The sequence below is a fragment of the Carlito syrichta genome, unplaced genomic scaffold (assembly GCF_000164805.1).
Source record: "Carlito syrichta isolate Samal-C Ts95f unplaced genomic scaffold, Tarsius_syrichta-2.0.1 Scaffold308803, whole genome shotgun sequence".
NCBI lineage: Eukaryota > Metazoa > Chordata > Mammalia > Primates > Tarsiidae > Carlito > Carlito syrichta.
Window position 1 is genome coordinate 242,017 of NW_007252899.1, and position 15,024 is coordinate 257,040.

Here is a 15,024-nt window from a genome sequence, read left to right on the forward strand (position 1 = left end):
CAAAAAAAAAAAAAAAAAAAAGACAGGGTTTCAATTTGTCACCCAGGCTGGAGTGCAGTGGCACAATCATAGTTCACTGCAGCCTTGAGCTCCTGGGCTCAAGTGCCCCTCCTACCTCAGCCTCCTGGGTAGCTGCGACTACAGGTGTGTACCCCCATGCCTGGCTAATTTTTTTTTTTTTGGTAGCAACAGGGTCTCGTTTGGTTGCCCAGGCTAGTCTTGGATTCCTGGCCCCAAGGGATCCTCCCACCTTGACCTTCCAAAGTGCTGGGATTACAGGCATGAGCCATCACACCTGGCCCATAGCTGGGCTTTAGTAAGATCACTCAGGAAATGATAGACGGAAGGGCAGAAGACAGAAAGGCGATACAGAGTTGGGTTAGAAGAAGGGTCAAAGGGCCTAGGCATACTACAGTAACAACAGATGGAGACAGAACGGCGAGTATTGTACAACAATCCCGCTACAAGAAGGATAATGAAGGAATAGTGAAGAAATACTAATAGCATTTTTTATTTTTGCAATGCCTTGTAATTCCCAAAGTGCTTCAATTATAATTATGATTCTCAAGCCTGGCTACATCTGGAAAGGTTTTTAGAAAAATACCAATTTCTAGGCCTTACACCAACCAAGTAAATCAGAATGTAAACGCCACGAGGGCAGGAATTTTGTCTGTTCTGCTCAGTGTTTGTTTGAACAGCGCCTGGCACACGTGTGGTGCTAAGGAAGTATTTGTTGAATGAATAAATAAATGAATGAATGACCGTACCACTATTAAATGAGATCCAAGCATATCAAGCTCCTACTCCCAGGAGCTTACTTTTTTTTTCCACAATAAGTAAACCTTTCCAATCTCTAAAGCACTACTTATAAAATGTGTCTCAACAACAACTAGAAGTTACTTGATGTCTACTCTGAGCAGGAGGAAAGGGAGGAAACTTAGGCAGTATCTGATCAAATAACAAGAAAAAAATAGGGACCATGGGAGACAGGTTCAGATAAGCTCTAACCTGTATGAGATTTTGAAGTAGTCATATTGTAAGGGTTTAATGCCTAATGAGAAATAACCAGATACCCTGCCCTGAATATTTCAACAAAACCCAAATGCACATACATACCTTTTTTTTCCCTGATAATTCTTTTAATGTATCTGTTCTGGCTTGGTGCAAAGCAATTCTTTTTTTAAATCTGAAAAACAATGGCACATGGAAATAGATGACAACTGTCGGGTCAGACATGCAAGGAACTAGTACACTTAGATAAGGAACAAAGAGCCCTGAGTTCTAAGCAAGAATCATAAAAGTAGAATAAGGGTGGGTACAGTGGCTCATGCCTACAATTCCAGCACTTGAGGCCAAGAGTCCGAGACCAGCTTGGGCAACATAGCAAGACCTCATCTGTACAAAAATTAAATTAAATTAAATTAAATTAAATAAATTAGCTGGGCACGGTGATGTGCACCTGTAGCCCTAGCTACTGGGAAGGTTGAGAAGGGAGGATTGCTTGATCCCAGGAGTTTGAGGCTGCAGTTGGAGTCTCACTCTGTCACCCAGGCTGGAGTGCAGTGGCATGCCCACAGCCACTGCAGTCTCAACTTGTTGGTCTCAGGTGATCCTTCTGCGTCAGCCTTCCCAGTAGCTGGAATTACAGGCACGCATCACCAAGCCTGGCTAGTTTTTTAATTTATTATAGAAATGAGGTCTCACTAAGTTGCCTAGGCTGGTCTCAAACCCATGACTTAGGCAATCCTCTCGCCTTAGCCTCCCAAAGTTCTGGAATTATAGGCGTGAGTCACCGTGCCTGGCCAACCATACACTATTAACATCATTGGCCAAACAATTCTTCATTATAGAGGGCTGACCCATGCACTGTACGATGTTGAGCAGCATCCCTGGCCTCTACCCATTGGCTGCCTGTAATACCTCCCCAGATATGACAACTAAAAATGCCTCCAGCTGTTGTCAAATGTGCTGAGGGAGGGAGAGGGAAAAAGCTAAATCACCTTCACTTTATTTATTTTTTTGAGTTGGAGTCTCACTCTGTCGCCCAGGCTGGAGTGCAGTGTATGCTCAGGCTACCACAGCCTCGACCTGCTGGGCTCAGGCAATCCTTCTGCTTAGCCTTTCAAGTAGCTGGAACTACAGCCACATCCCTTCATATCCATTAATTTTTTTGATTCACTGTAGAGATGAGGTCTCATCAAGTTTCCCAGACTTGGTGTGGGTTCAGGCAATCCTCTCACCTCCACTTCCCAAAGTGCTGGGATTAGGAGGATGTGCCATGGTGCCTGGCTCCACCCTCACTTTAGAACCACTATTCTGTCTAATGATTCGTTTCACCCATCACTACTCAAAACTCTCTCCTCTGCTGGTTTAACTGAGTCTACTTGTGTATAACAATGGTACAATGTACTTGAAATTTTGAAAGTTTTGTTTAAATATATGTGTGTGTGTGTGTGTGTGTATTATATATATATATTTTTTACCTTACTCATCTCTTCTGATCACAAAATTCTTTTTTTTTTTTTTTGAGTCTCACTCTGTCGCCCAGACTGGAGTGCAGTGGCCGCTTCCGGCCACCTCAGCCTCGACCTGCTGGGTTCCGGCGATCCTTCCGCCTCAGCCTTCCAAGTAGCCAGAATTACAGGCATGCGCTACCACGCCCGGCTGATTTTTTGATTTATTGTAGAGCTGAGGTCTCGCTGCCCAGGCGGGTCTCAAACCCGTGGGCTCAGGCAATCCACTCACCTCAGCCTCCCAAAGGCGTGGGATTACAGGCTGAGCCACTGAGCCCGGCTGTTTAAATATTTTTAATGGTACTTGATGAGAGCCTACCTTCTCCAGATGCTAAAATCCTTCCGCGTAGTTAATCCACAAACATTTACTTTATCGCCCACTGCAGGCACTGCGGACTACAGAAAAGATCTGACATCCATATTCCAGACCTGTTCAAGAAGTATGAATAGTATAATTCTCCCTTTACTTTTTTTTTAATCTGACTATCTGAATTCAAGTAAAATATTCTGCCTGACGAGGGCTCTGTGAGATAAGTCACATACCTGATCAGTTATGTGAGGCAGGATCCTCCTTACTACTATTCAAGTAATTTACATATCTAACTGGGAACCAGTGGAGGTTAGAGGGTTGCAAGAGTAGAGGGTTCAGGAAGAGAAGCTAGTAGGGGTGACAAGGGACTGGAGAGTGAACTCTTAAAAAAAAAAAGGATGAAGAGATGACTCAGCTTGAAATAAAGCCTGAAGACCTAAACTTCCACTTCAGAGAAAAAATAAACAGAAGGCCTACAGCTTGCACTCTGACCTTTTAGACGGAGGGTCGGGGGATTGAGCCCAGATCTATGACTCCCGACCCTTGCCCCTGTCCCTAGGCCTGACCATTCATTCAAACCCTCAATAAACAGTGTTACCAGATCTTGCGCAGGGATCACATGTGGCAAAACACAGCCGCGCCCTCGGAGTTTACAAGGGGAGACCGGCACTGAACAAGCCATCACAAGGGCAATGAGGAAAGAATAAGTAAAATCCCAGGGACCGAGAACCCAATCGCCAGAAGACCTTCGCCTTTCTGGTCCCCAGAGCCAAGGCCTCATCCGCCGCCTCGTACCAATGGCCCCGGGTCCTGCCTCCACCGCGCGCCCTCCCACAAGGTTGGCCCGGGTCTGAACGTCACCGTCCTCTTTTGGGATCTACAGACCTCACAGCTGAACTCTACAGATCCTCTCTCCTTCCTCACGCTTCTTCCGCTCTGCAAGTCTCAAGTGGGCCGCGTCAGCCACCGTACGCGAGGCCGTGGCGCGTCTGTGACGTCACCGACGTGCGCCTCTTCTGCACCACAGAGACTATGGCTCTGGGCCGGCATGTGCGGCTGCTGTCGCTCGCAGCTCGGTTGCTCCTGGCGCCCCGGCGGGACCTGGCGATCCGCAGTCCTGATGAGCCCCTGCCGGTGGTGCGCATCCCGCTGGCTTTAAAGCGGCGGCAAGAACAGCGACAGAGCAAGCGGCGGGGAACCCGTGGGCCTGTGCTGGTGCGACCTGGACCGCTGCTGGTGTCCGCGAGGCGTCCGGAGTTGAACCAGCCAGCGCGCCTCACGCTGGGCCGCTGGGAGTGCGCACCGCTCGCCTCGCGTGGCTGGAAGAATCGGCGCGCGCGACAGGACCACTTCTCCATCGAGCGCGTACAACGCGAGGCGCCAGCGTTACGGAACCTCTCGACCAAGAGCAGCTTCGCGGACCTGGGTCTGGAGCCCCGTGTACTGCACGCACTACAGGAGACCGCGCCCGAAGTCATTTGTCCCACCACGGTGCAGTTGAGCACCATCCCCCCACTACTTCGCGGCCGCCACATCCTTTGCGCCGCGGAAACCGGCAGTGGCAAGACTTACAGCTACCTACTACCGCTGTTTCAACGGCTCGTTGGCCTACCAAGCGCGGACTCCCGCCTCCTTATCCCCGCTCCCCGGGGCCTGGTCCTTGTGCCTTCCCGAGAATTAGCCGAACAGGTGCAGGCTGTGGCCCAGCGCTTGGGCAGCTGCTTGGGTCTGCAGGTGCGGGAACTAGGGGGAGGCCATGGCATGAGTAGGATCAGGCTGCAACTGTCCAAACAACCTTCTGTAGATGTGCTAGTGGCCACTCCTGGGGCTCTGTGGAAGGCCCTAAAAAGTCAACTGATCAGCCTGGCGCAACTCTCCTTCTTGGTGTTGGACGAGGCAGACACACTGCTGGATGAAAGCTTCCTGGAACTAGTGGACTACATCTTGGGGAAGAGCCATATAGCAGAAGGCCCAACTGATTTGGAAGACCCCTTCAATCCCAAAGCTCAGTTAGTGCTGGTGGGAGCTACATTTCCCGAAGGTGTAGGCCAGTTGCTGAGTAAAGTCACCAGCCCAGAGTCTCTCACCACCATCACCAGCTCCAAGCTCCACTGTATCATGCCTCATGTCAGGCAGACATTTATGAGGCTGAAGGGAGCAGATAAGGTAACTGAGTTGTTACAGATTCTCAAGCATCATGGCAGAGCTGATAGAACTGGGCCTTCAGGAACTGTCCTGGTGTTTTCTAATAGCTCCAGTACTGTGAACTGGCTAGGATATATTCTGGATGACCACAAAATCCAACATCTAAGGCTACAGGGGCAAATGCCAGCCTCAATGAGGGCAGGTATCTTCCAGTGCTTCCAGAAGGGCTCCCGTGACATACTTCTCTGCACAGACATAGCTTCTCGGGGCCTAGACAGCACCCATGTGGAGCTGGTTGTCAATTATGATTTTCCCCTCACCCTGCAAGATTATATCCACAGAGCTGGGAGGGTGGGCCGTGTGGGGAGTGAGGTTCCAGGCACCATCATCAGCTTTGTGACCCATCCCTGGGATGTGAGACTGGTTCAGAAGATTGAACTGGCAGCCCGCCGAAGAAGAAGCCTTCCAGGACTGGCATCCTCAGTGAGAGAGCCTTTGCCTCAGCAAATCTGATTTTGGCTGGCTTAAATGTGACACCAGAACAGTGAACTTTGCCAGTATCTTGAGTGGGTGAGCATACTTGTCAGTATGAGGCTCTGGGCTGCCCTGGTACCTCCCTTAGGGCCAGATGAGCTGCTGGCCAGCACTGGAAGGGAGGCTACCAAGCATGGCTCCATGTAGTCTCACATGACATGTGAAAGAGTGAATTTTGACTTTATATCATGATTTCTAACAATAAATGGTATTTTTATGTGTCTCCCCTAATAATAATTACCAGTGGGATAGAATTCAGTAGATTCTGAGGATTCATATCCCAAACTGCTACACCTAGAGAAAAGGTCTTTTAGTTGATGTTTTAGTTTGTAAACATTGAGGTTTTATTTCTTGCTCTCAAAAAGTATTCACTAAGCCCCCAGGGGAAAGGAAAGGGAATGTGGCTGTAGAGTTTATCTTTAAGCAGTAGAAATTTTCTTGGTAAAATATCTGGGAATTTAACTGGCAGGAAAGTAAATGGTAGACTGATGCAGAAGTATTGCTTGTATATTTCTTTTTTGGGGGGGGGGTTGGAGTCTCACTCTGTCACCCAGACTGGAGTGCAGTGGCCGGGAGCAGCCTCGACCTGCTGGGCTCCGGCGATCCTTCCACCTCAGCCTTCCGAGTAGCTGGAACTATAGGCGCTCGCTACCACACCCAGCTAATTTTTTATTTATTGTAGAGATGAGGTCTTGCCAAGTTGTCCAGGCGGGTCTCGAACCCCCGGACTCAGGCAATCCACTCACCTCAGCCTCCCAAAGCGCTGGGATTACAGGCTGAGCCACTGAGCTCAGCTCTGCTTGTACATTTCTAAGCCCTACCTTCTATCCCAACTCTCAGTGGCAAAGAAAGGGGGGATGATTAAACTGTTTTACAAAATTGACAAAATAAGCACATAGGATTGCTTTATTGTCAACTGGGTTACAGTCTCTGTGGCATTATATAAGCTTTGCCTCTGAACTAAAGAACAGTTGACAGTCAAATATAATATTCCACAAAACAACTTTAAAGTGCTTGCACACTGAAAAGAGTAAGGTTGCACAAGACAGAAATGAGTTCAGGGCAACCTTTTCCAAAAGAGAATATTGTATTAAACATACAATTATAGGGTAACTCCCTCTGGTCCCCTCTCACTGTGGGAGCTTTTCTGTCCTCAATGAATGCTGCTTCAAAAAAAAAAAAAAACTATAGCTGTCTTTCTCATATGAAGAAATAGGCTCAAAGGGATAAAAAGAATGTGCCCAAGAGCACACAAGTAAGTAGGACAGAATCTGGTCTTTTTGCACCAAAAATTGTGATTCGTTTGTTTGCTTTGGAGGCAGAGCCTTGCTCTGTATCCCAGGCTGGAATGCATTGGTACAATTATAGCTCACTGCAACCTCAGACTCCTAGACTCAAGTGATCCTCTTGCTCCAGCCTCCTGAGTTGCTAGGCAAAGAAAGGGTGAACTCCATCATGCACAACTAATTTATTATTTTTTATTTTTTGAGATGGGTATCTTGCTATGTTACCCAGGCTGGTCACAAATTCCTGATCTCAAGCGATCCTCCCTCCATCTCCCAAAGTGCTGGGATTACAGGTATAAACCTCCACGCCCAGCCAGATTTCCTTTTTTTTTGAGTCAGGGTCTCACTCTGTCGCCCAGGCTGGAGTGCAGTGGCACACTCATGGCCACCCCAGCATCGACCTACTGGGCTCAGTCAGGCAATCCACCTCAGCCTTCCAAGTAGCCAGAACTACAGGTGTGTTCTACCATGCCTGGCTAATTTTTTTATATATATTGTAGAGATGAGGTCTCACCAAGTTGCCTGGGCTGATCTCAAACCCCTGGGCTCTGGCAGTCCTCTCTCGGCCTCCCAAAGTGCTGGGATTACAGGCTTGAGCCACCACACCCGGCCTGGGTTGTGTTCTTAACTACCAGCCTAGCTTTTCTTAAATGTGATTGCTATGTCGAATAACTACATCTCTGTTTTCCTGTGATATTCTTGTTTATATCTGTTTGCTGGTGCTGTTTCTAATATAGCCTACTTTGACTATCCCAATTTAGGAAATTTGTTCACTCTATCTATGGATCACTGTGGCAGAACTACCTGGGAAATTTGTTTAAAGTGCAGATTCCAGCTGAGTGTGGTGGCTCATGCCTGTAATCCCACCACTTTGAGAGGTGGAGGCAAGAGGATTGCCTGAGGCCAGGGGTTCAAGACTAGCCTGGCAACTTGGTGAGACCACATTTCTACAATAAATCAAAAAGTTAGCCAGGCATGGTGGCACACACCTGTAGTTCTAGGTACTTGGAAGGCTGAAGCAGAAGGATTGTCTGAGTCCAGTAGATAAAGGCTACAGTGGCCGTGAGTGTGCCACTGCATTCCAGCCTGGGTGACAGAGTGAGACTCCAACTCAAAAAAAAAAAATTAAAATTAAAAATAGATCAGGCGTGGTGGCTCAAGCCTGTTATCCCAGCATTTTGGGAGGCCAAGACGAGAGGATTGCCTGAGCTCAGTGGTTCGAGACCAGTCTGGACAAATTGGAAAGACCTCGTCTCTACAATAAATCAAAAAATAAGCTGGGTGTGGAAGCATGCTCCTGTAGTTCTGACAACTTGGAAGACTGAGATGGAAGGATCGCCTGAGCCCAGCAGGTCGAGGCTGCGGTGGCTGTGAGCTTGCCACTGCACTCCAGCTTGGACAAGAGAGTGAGACTCCAACTCAAAAAAAATAAAAATAAGCCGGGCTCGGTGGCTCAGCCTGTAATCCCACGCCTTTGGGAAGCTGAGGTGAGTGGATTGCCTGTACCCGCGGGTTTGAGACCCGCCAGGGCAGCTTGGCGACACCAAATCTCTACAATAAATCAAAAATTAGCTGGGCGTGGTAGCGCACGCCTATAGTTCAGCTACTTGGAAGGCTGAGGTGGAAGGATCACCGGAGCCCAGCAGGTCGAGGCTGCGGTGGCCGGGAGTGACCACTGCACTCCAGTCTGGGCGACAGAGTGAGACTCCAACTCAAAAAAAATTTTAAAGTGCCAACTGGACACAGTAGCACATGCCTATTATCCCAGCACTTTGGGAGACTGAGCTAAAAGGATTACCTGAGTTCACAGGTTCAAGACTAGCCTGGGCAACTCAGCGAAACCACCTCTACAATAAATCAAAAAATTAGCCAGGCATGGTGGCTCGTGCCTATAGTTCCAGCTACTTGGAAGGCTGAGGCTAAAGGAGCACCAGAGCCCAGCAGGTCAAGGTTGCAGTGGCCATGAGTGTGCCACTGCCCTCCAGCCTAAGCAATAGAGTGAGACTCCAACTCAAAAAAGTAAAAAATAAATTTTTTTTAAAGTGTCAATTCCTGGACCTTACTCCAAATAAGATTAACCTCTCTGAGGGTTGGCCCAAGAATCCTAGTTTTGTAATCTCCCCAGGTGGCTCTCAAGCTTTCCTAAATTGATAAACCATTTATGCTGTACTTCCCTCCCCAGAGTCCTAGCCAGATCCTGGTAAGGTATCAGTACCCCCACCAGATCAGAGGGATGTTCGCAAACAAGTACTCTCCAGCCCCTTGGAGAATCTGAGTGATCTCATGCTTGTCCTGCCAGGACAAATCTTCCTGGGAACCCTCCCCTCTCACCACTTTTACTTCCTACCACTCCCCACAGGCAGTCTGCTCTCACTGGGCCTGACTTCAGTCTGTTCTTACATGCACCATGCTAATTCAAGCAGCTTATGAGAGAAGATGCTATGATTCTCAAACAGGGTTGCCAAACTTCCAAAATAGTAATTTGGGCACATCCCCTCTGCAGTAGTCCCCACTAAACAAATGTTTACACTTTTCAGGAGTCCCCCCTGAAGTTTATATCTCTTTACTAGGAAGTGCTTAGACACAGTGAACCAAAGGCTGTTGCTATTCTAGGCCTGATCAGGCTAAGGGCAGAGTTGTCTATTTCTTCCTCTGAACAGGACCAAGTCATCTTTTGGTAACACCTTTTCATAATGTTGACCCTGCTTTTCACCTGGGCCACTGCTGAGCCCACATGTCTCCTTTTCACGGTGATGGGACTTATTTCATTATTTGCCTTTTTTGAGGAGAAAGGAGTATAATGATAAGGTTATCATTTTGTATTATTATCTTGCCATGAATTTGTTTTGAATTTCATGTTTAATAGGCCTATCATAGACCTTTGTGAAGTCATGTGGACCCTCATTTTGTCTTGGAGCACCTTTAACATCCCTCCTAGGGTTCCTCACCTCTTTTTGGGTTTTTTTGAGTCGGTGTCTCACTCTACTGCTCAGACTGGAGTGCAGTGGCACACTCACAGCCACCACAACCTCAACCTGCTGGGCTCAGGTGACCCTTCCGCCTCAGCCTTCCAAGTAACCAGAACTACAGGCGCACACTACCATGCCCAGCTAATTTTTTTATTTATTGTAGAGACGAGGTCTCTCCAGTGTGCCCAGGTTTATCTTGAACCCCTGGGCTTAGGCAATCTTCTCACCTCAGCCTCCCAAAGTGCTGGGATTACAGGCTTGAGCGCCACGCTCAGCCTACCACAACTTTGGATGTGATAAATTTGTCCTCACATTTCTATCAGCTATAAATCTGGAACCCCAAATGGAGCCCTGCTAAGCAGAATGCCTCTCTACTGCCTGTGTGACCTTGGGTAGGCCTCCTAACCTCTTGGGTTTTTTGAGTCCTCAGTTGTAAAAACAGGAGGGTTCAATAGATACACATTTGGGGCAGAACAAAGTCAAGAAGAGCCTGTCCTTGCATTTATTCTAACAAATGTCTTCTCTGTCCCTTCCACATGTCCAGATCTCACTTATCCTTCAGACCTACTTACAAGGAGCCTTCCCTGATCCCCAGTCCATCCAATCTCTGTTGAATGCTTAGGGTCACTGCCCTGCTCTCCTCCACTAAACTCCAAGGACTTGAAGCCTGCCCCCACAAGTCACAGGTTCTTTATGTGACTCACTGTGTAGTGATGACATCACAAGCCTTATCAGTTTCCATGGCAGGATAACTGCGCTAGGCAAACACGGTGTCCTCGAGGAAACCTCCCTAATGTTTATAAGATCCCAATCTGTTTGACTGCCTGAGAGAGAATGTCTGACCGGATCTTCTATATTCACTCTAACCTGTCCTCTGTTCCCTGGGAGGGCAGTACAGCAGGTAGGCCTACATTGGACATCTGTACAGGAGGCATTAGTATATGCACAACCTCACATGGCCCGCCACATGTTGTTTTTAGGTTTGCCTACCACACCTCAAAACTTTCCCAGCCATAAGTAGTACCAGTGGCCTAGGGCCCCTCAGAGACCTGTGGTGTTCCTGCTCACTGCTGAGGGCAAGTGAAATGTCATCTCTGAGCAAGTGTTGAGAAAGGTGCTAATCTTTATAAATTTAACCTTCCCTTTTAAACTACAAGATGCTCCCAATTAGACCATTTCCTAATTGGCCTCTTAGCAAAAACCAAGTGTGTTTTTGTTGGCAAGTGATAAATGGAGGAATTTGAGGAAGAGCTGTTGAGGTCGCTCATAAAACTCACCAGACCCGGGTACCATTACTGTGCTGTCATGATCCAAGGGCCCTTTCAGACATATCCCAGTCTGAACTGCTGAATCTGGAGAAAAGGGTGGTGTCATATAGATGGAAAAAACCAAAGAGCCAGGGAGAGTGATGTGGTATCACTGAGACTGGAGGCCTGAGAAAAGGGTGTCCCAGGATTGAGTTGAGAAGGCTCCTGGAGCCTACCCTTGGTATCCAGAATCCAGCACTGAACCTCCTTGATCACTCTGACTCAACTTTGGCCTTTAGAAAGTATTAGAAAATTGTCAGCCAGGCTCGGTGGCTCAGTCTGTAATCTCATGCCTTGGGAGGCTGAGGTGAGTGGATTGCCTGAGTCTGTGGGTTCGAGACCCACCTGAGCAACTTGGTGAGACCTCATCCCTACCATAAAAAAAAATTAGCCGGGTGTGGTAGCGCGCGCTTGTAGTTCCAACTACTTGGAAGGCTGAGGTGGAAGGATCGCCAGAGACCAGCAGGTAGAGGCTGCGGTGGCCGGGAGCCACTGCACTCCAGTCTGGATGACAGAGTGAGACTCCCACTAAAAAAAAAAAAAAAAAGAAGAAAATTGTCACCTAGACCAGGCATAGTGGCTCATGCCTATGATCCCAGCACTTTGGGAGGCCGAGGTGAGAGGATTGCCTGAGCCCGTGGGTTTGAGACCAGCCTGGGCAACTTGGCGAGACCTCATCTCTACATTAAAAAATAAAAAACATTAGCCTGCTGTGGTGGCATGCGTCTGTAGTTCCAGCTACTTGAAAGACTGAGGCAGAAGGATCGCCTAAGCCCAGCAGGTCGAGGCTGTGGTGACCGTAAGCATGCCACTGCACTCTAGCCTAGGTGACAGAGACTCCAACTCAAAAAAAAAAAAGAAAGAAAATTGTTACTAGGTGTGATGGTTCATGCCTGTAATCCCAGCACTTTGGAAAGCAGAGACAAGAGGATTGCCTAAACCCATGGGTTTGAGACCAGCCTGGACAACATGGCAAGACCTCATCTCTACAATAAATCAAAAAATTAGCTGGGCATGGTAGAACATGTCTTTAGTTCCAGCTACTTGGAAGGTTGAAGTGAAAGAACTGCCTGAGTTCAGCAGGTCAAGGCTGCAGTGGCCATGAGCATGCCACTACACTCCAGCCTGGGTTACAGAGTGAGACTGACTCAAAAAAAATAAAATTGCCAAACACAGTGGTTTTCACTTGTAATCCCAGCACATTGGGAAGCTGAGGATTGCTTGAGCCCAAGTATTCAAGACCAACCTGGGCAACTTGGCAAGACTTTATCTCTACAGAAAAAAAAAAAATTAGCCGGGCATGGTGGTGGCACTCGCCTGTAGTCTCAGTCACTTGGGAGACTGAGGTAGAAGGATCACCTGAGCCAAGGAGGTCAAGGCTTCAATGAGCTGTGATCATACCACTCTACTCCAGCCTGAGTGACAGAGTGATGCCCTGATTCACAAAAGAAAAAAGTATTAGAAAATTTAGATGAGGCTGAGCATGGTGGCTCAAGCCTGTGATCCCAGCACTTTGGAAAGCCAGGGTGAGAGGATTACCTAAGCCCACAGGTTCAAGACCAGCATGGGCAACATGGTGAGACCTTGTCTCTACAATAAAATCAAAAAATTAGTCGGATGTGGTAGTGTGCACCTATAGTCCTGGCTACTTGGAAGGCTGAGGCAGAAGGATCGCCTGAGCCCAGCAGGTCAACACTGGGGTGGCCATGAGCATGCCATTGCACTCCAGCCTGGGCAACAGAGTGAGACTCCAACTCAAAAAAAAGAAAAGAAAAAATTTAGATGAAAGTATCAGAGGCCTAGAGTTCAGAGTGGTTGACACAGGCAGTATGAATGGGGCCCAGGAAGAGCTGCCAAGGCAGTAGTGGTTGTTTTCACCTATTTATATTAGATCATTCTTTCTAAAACATGAAAAGCATTCCCATTAAAGATTTAAGAAACGTTTTCTTTTTTCTTTTGAGTCAGAATCTCACTCTGTCACCCAGGCTGGAATGCAGTAGCATGCTCACGACCACCGTAGCCTCAACCTGCTGGGCTCAGGCGATTCTTCTCCTTCAGCCTTCCTAGTAGCTGGAACTACAGGTGTGCGTCACCATGTCTAGCTAAAGTTTTTTTTTTTAAATTTATTGTAGAGATAAGGTCTCACCAAGTTGCCCAGGCTGTTCTCGAACCTGTGGGCTCAGGCAATCCTCTCACCTCAGCCTCCCAAAGTGCTAGGATTATAGGCATGAGCCACTGCACTCAGCCAAGAAATGTTTTCTTAAGGGAGAGACTGAGAGTTTCCTGATTACAACCATTTTGAAGTTCTACTGTTTTGAGAACAGGGAGGATATTTTGGTCACCTGCTGCGGCCACAGGCTCCCCGAAATTGCTTTTTTAGCCAGCATCTTGTCTTTAGGAGACTCTCAGAGGTAACACACCAAGCAAGGTAGTGTTTGGGATGCTAGACAGATAAGTGAGCTTCAGCCAGGAACAAAAAGAGACATGGGGGGGAGCCTGGTAGCACAGCAAAAGTGACTGATTGGTTCTGGTTTTCTTTCCAGCAGCAGTGCCTCCCATTTCTCCCCCTACACCTGGTCACTACCATGTCCTGTATCGAGGGTATGGAGAAACCCAGGTAGGTTGGCATGGGGAGACATACTGCCTGGTTGGCAGCTACCGGGTCTATGGAGATGCTCCTGTGGCCACCCCAGCAAAGGCTGAAGCAGAGAATCCAGCCCCCAGACGAGCTCCCAAGAGGCATCAGGATCTGGCAGGGTCAGATGAAGTTCTAGGTTGCCCTAGCCCCAAAATTCGGAACTTACAGCATGGTGGCAGGAGGCAGACCCCACAGAAGCTTGCTGCCTGAGCCACTCTGTATAAAGGACAAATGTTTAACTGCCTAAGACAGCTAATGCCTCTTCTACACTGATCTCAGTGCCCACCATTGGAGATAGAACCTGAGTCATTCCGCCTAAACTCTTCCTCAGCCATGAGACCCCTTCCATACTAACTGGCCATGGGCAAGGAGTCTCAGAAACTAAGGTTTGAAATGAGAGGCTGCTTTGAACATCCCAGGGCTGAGCTGGCTTGGAAGAAAACCTGATGTTCCTCTAGTCAGAGTCCCTTCTTAGGCAGAAGAATTAAAAATCTGTACTCTGCTAACTGAGAAGTCAGGGGCAGAGAAAGAATGCAGAATAGCCTAGCAGGGGCTCAGTCTACCAGATGGGATCTTGTTTTGAGTCACTGCCAGCAGCCAGCAGCACAAACCAGGAGGGATCGGGCTTCCTATACCTGGAGGAAGCAATCTGGCTACCCACAGCAAGAAGAAGGCTCCTGTCTGGGGTCTCAGGAGGCAGAATAAAGAGACCAGAGAGACCTGCCACCTACCGCAGGAACAGTATGGGAAAGTTGAATAACATCTCCCTGAGGCTCACCTGCTCCTATATTCCCAGCCCTCTATGGCCTCACTGGGATCCCTACTGCTCAATAAAATTATTTCCCATAGTAGTGTTTTACTTTAAGCCCAGCTTTGATCTAAGGCTAAGCACCAAACCTCCCTGTTCCCTTGAATTGCAATCCTACAAGGAGGACCTTCTCCCTTCAAAATGGACCCTTGGCCAGGTGTGGTGGCTCATGCCTGTAATCCCAGATCTTTGGGAGGCCAAGATGGGACAATTGCTTGAGCCCAGGAGTTCAAGACCAGCCTGAGCAACATAATGAAACCTCATCTCTACAAAAAAAAAAAAATACAAAAATTAGCCAGGCATGGTGGCATGTGCCTGTAGTCCCAGCTACTTGGGAGGCTGAGGCAGAAGGATCACTTGAACCCAGGAGGTCAAGTTTGCAGTGAACCATAATCTTTTTTTTTTTTTGAGTCGGAGTCTTACTCTGTTGCCCAGGTTGGAGTGCAGTGGCATGCTTACAGTCACTGCAGCCTCAACCTGCTGGGCTCAGGTGATCCTTCTGTCTCAGCCTTCC

General features: G+C 48.1%; 3 protein-coding genes across 4 annotated transcripts in view; 2 read left to right on the forward strand and 1 right to left on the reverse strand.

Moving 5' to 3' along the window:
- The window catches only part of DUS2 (dihydrouridine synthase 2), a 52,556-nt gene extending 48,444 nt beyond the window's left edge, over positions 1-4,112 (reverse strand). The window contains exon 1 of one of the 2 annotated variants that reach the window (XM_008065740.1): positions 3,709-4,112. The gene's annotated coding sequence lies outside the window, so the exon portion shown is untranslated. Of the gene's footprint in view, positions 1-1,116; positions 1,137-3,708 lie in introns of those variants that run through there. The other variant, XM_008065741.1, reaches the window with a different exon arrangement.
- DDX28 (DEAD-box helicase 28) lies at positions 3,856-5,756 on the forward strand. Its single transcript, XM_008065739.1, has one exon. The coding sequence runs from the start codon at positions 3,856-3,858 to the stop codon at positions 5,479-5,481; it is 1,626 nt and encodes a 541-aa protein (XP_008063930.1). The 3' UTR covers positions 5,482-5,756.
- A 4,835-nt stretch (positions 5,757-10,591) lies between these two features.
- Positions 10,592-13,912, forward strand: LOC103268222. Its single transcript, XM_008065768.1, has 2 exons — positions 10,592-10,658; positions 13,608-13,912. Exons 1-2 carry the CDS (start codon positions 10,592-10,594, stop codon positions 13,910-13,912), a joined length of 372 nt encoding a protein of 123 aa, XP_008063959.1.
- The last annotated feature ends 1,112 nt before the right edge of the window (positions 13,913-15,024 follow it).